This window comes from Habropoda laboriosa, unplaced genomic scaffold, assembly GCF_001263275.1.
Source record: "Habropoda laboriosa isolate 0110345459 unplaced genomic scaffold, ASM126327v1 scaffold101, whole genome shotgun sequence".
Lineage (NCBI taxonomy): Eukaryota > Metazoa > Arthropoda > Insecta > Hymenoptera > Apidae > Habropoda > Habropoda laboriosa.
In genome coordinates, this window is record NW_017100207.1 from 57,697 (window position 1) to 59,222 (window position 1,526).

The following is a 1,526-nucleotide window of genomic DNA, read 5'->3' on the forward strand; positions in this document are numbered from 1 at the left end:
TTATAATTGTCTACAGAAGTCTTGCACTTTAAGTAAAATTTTCATTTCAAGCATAATAAAATCCCAACTATGTCCAAATACCGAAATCTGCTATTTTTACATGTAGATTGTGATCTAACAGAAGATTTTCTGGTTTTAAGTCACGGTGAACTATCATATGTCTGTGACAATAATCAACACCAGAAATAATCTGTTGGAAAAATCTTCTGGCTTCATATTCTTTTAGCTTGCCATGTTTCACAATATAGTCAAATAACTCTCCACCTGATACATATTCCATTATTATCATAAATATATCTGTAGGTGTGCTTATAACCTGGTATCTAAATTACAGAAAAAATAATTTATTTATTTTTAATATCTAGTATTTCATAACATCATCTCATATTATCATTACTTACAGTTTAATAATATGAGGATGTCTAAAGAGCTTAAGATTTTGAATTTCTCTTCTAATTTTTCCAACCACATCTAAACTTTTGATTTTCTGACGGTTCAAAATTTTCACAGCAACTTTATGCTTTGTTAAAACATGTTCTCCAACTATAAAAAGAAATAAGGTATTAGTGCTTAATATGTGTATTCTAACTTATAATTTACCACAAGGTGACTCAATATAAAAATGCAATAAAGATTTATTTAAAAGCTTACATACTTTTTACTTTACCAAATGTTCCAACACCTAAGGTTTGTCCAAGTGTGTAATGACCTATCTTAACGATAGGCTGCGGTTGATTAGATGGAATTTTTTCAGACATTGTTGATATTTCTATAATACATAAGGAATATTGTGCATCAAAAGTAAATAAATTACTGCTTCAATAAATTATAAAGGTACATTCTTACAGAGAAAAGGAATTGAAACAAGTAAGAGTCACAAGAAATTAAAGCTCAAAAACGCTTGAACTTAAGCAAAAACAATAAAATTAAAATATCAATATTCAATCATTGTTAACACTTTAGAACAATTACTTATTTACATTAAATAAATCTAACAAATTTTTTAACACTTAAAACAAGGTCAAATAGGATGCATAAAATTGAATCACTAACATCAATTGTGTAGTATTTACAGACAAAAAATAATCACATTAAAAAGTGTCAATGTAAAAATAAGTAAAATAAAAAAAATATATCGTGAAATTAAAAACCAGATGATTAACAATTTCAATCACCTGACACTATTTACATGTTCTGACACTTATTATTTCGAAGATACCACTACACAGACGTTTAACACGATATCCTTAATCATTTATCACGTAATTCAAAGATTAGGAAACCACTGATAAATTTTATGTTGATACTTTTGATTCATAGAAAATTAAAACTTTAGATTGCTAAAATATTTTACATTTAGCACGTATATACATATAGCATTATCTCAAACTAAACTGGCGGCACATATAAAATTTATATTCCAATGTATTTTACAAAATGTCTAAAAGAACTAAATTAACAAATTTTTCTAATTTATTTTTCAATTTTGAATCACGCAAAATTTGTTCCAATTTAATTTGATTTCT

General features: G+C 26.1%; 1 protein-coding gene across 1 annotated transcript in view; it reads right to left on the bottom strand.

The window, feature by feature from the left end:
- LOC108570624 (5'-AMP-activated protein kinase catalytic subunit alpha-2) overlaps positions 1-1,312 on the bottom strand; it is a 4,099-nt gene extending 2,787 nt beyond the window's left edge. The window contains exons 1-4 of the mRNA XM_017932509.1: positions 1,176-1,312; positions 656-769; positions 402-543; positions 82-323 (exon numbers count right to left, since the gene is read on the bottom strand). Of these exons, the coding sequence (XP_017787998.1) occupies positions 82-323; positions 402-543; positions 656-758 (487 nt within the window). The 5' untranslated portion in view covers positions 759-769; positions 1,176-1,312. The remainder of the gene's footprint in view (positions 1-81; positions 324-401; positions 544-655; positions 770-1,175) is intronic.
- Positions 1,313-1,526: the final 214 nt, after the last annotated feature.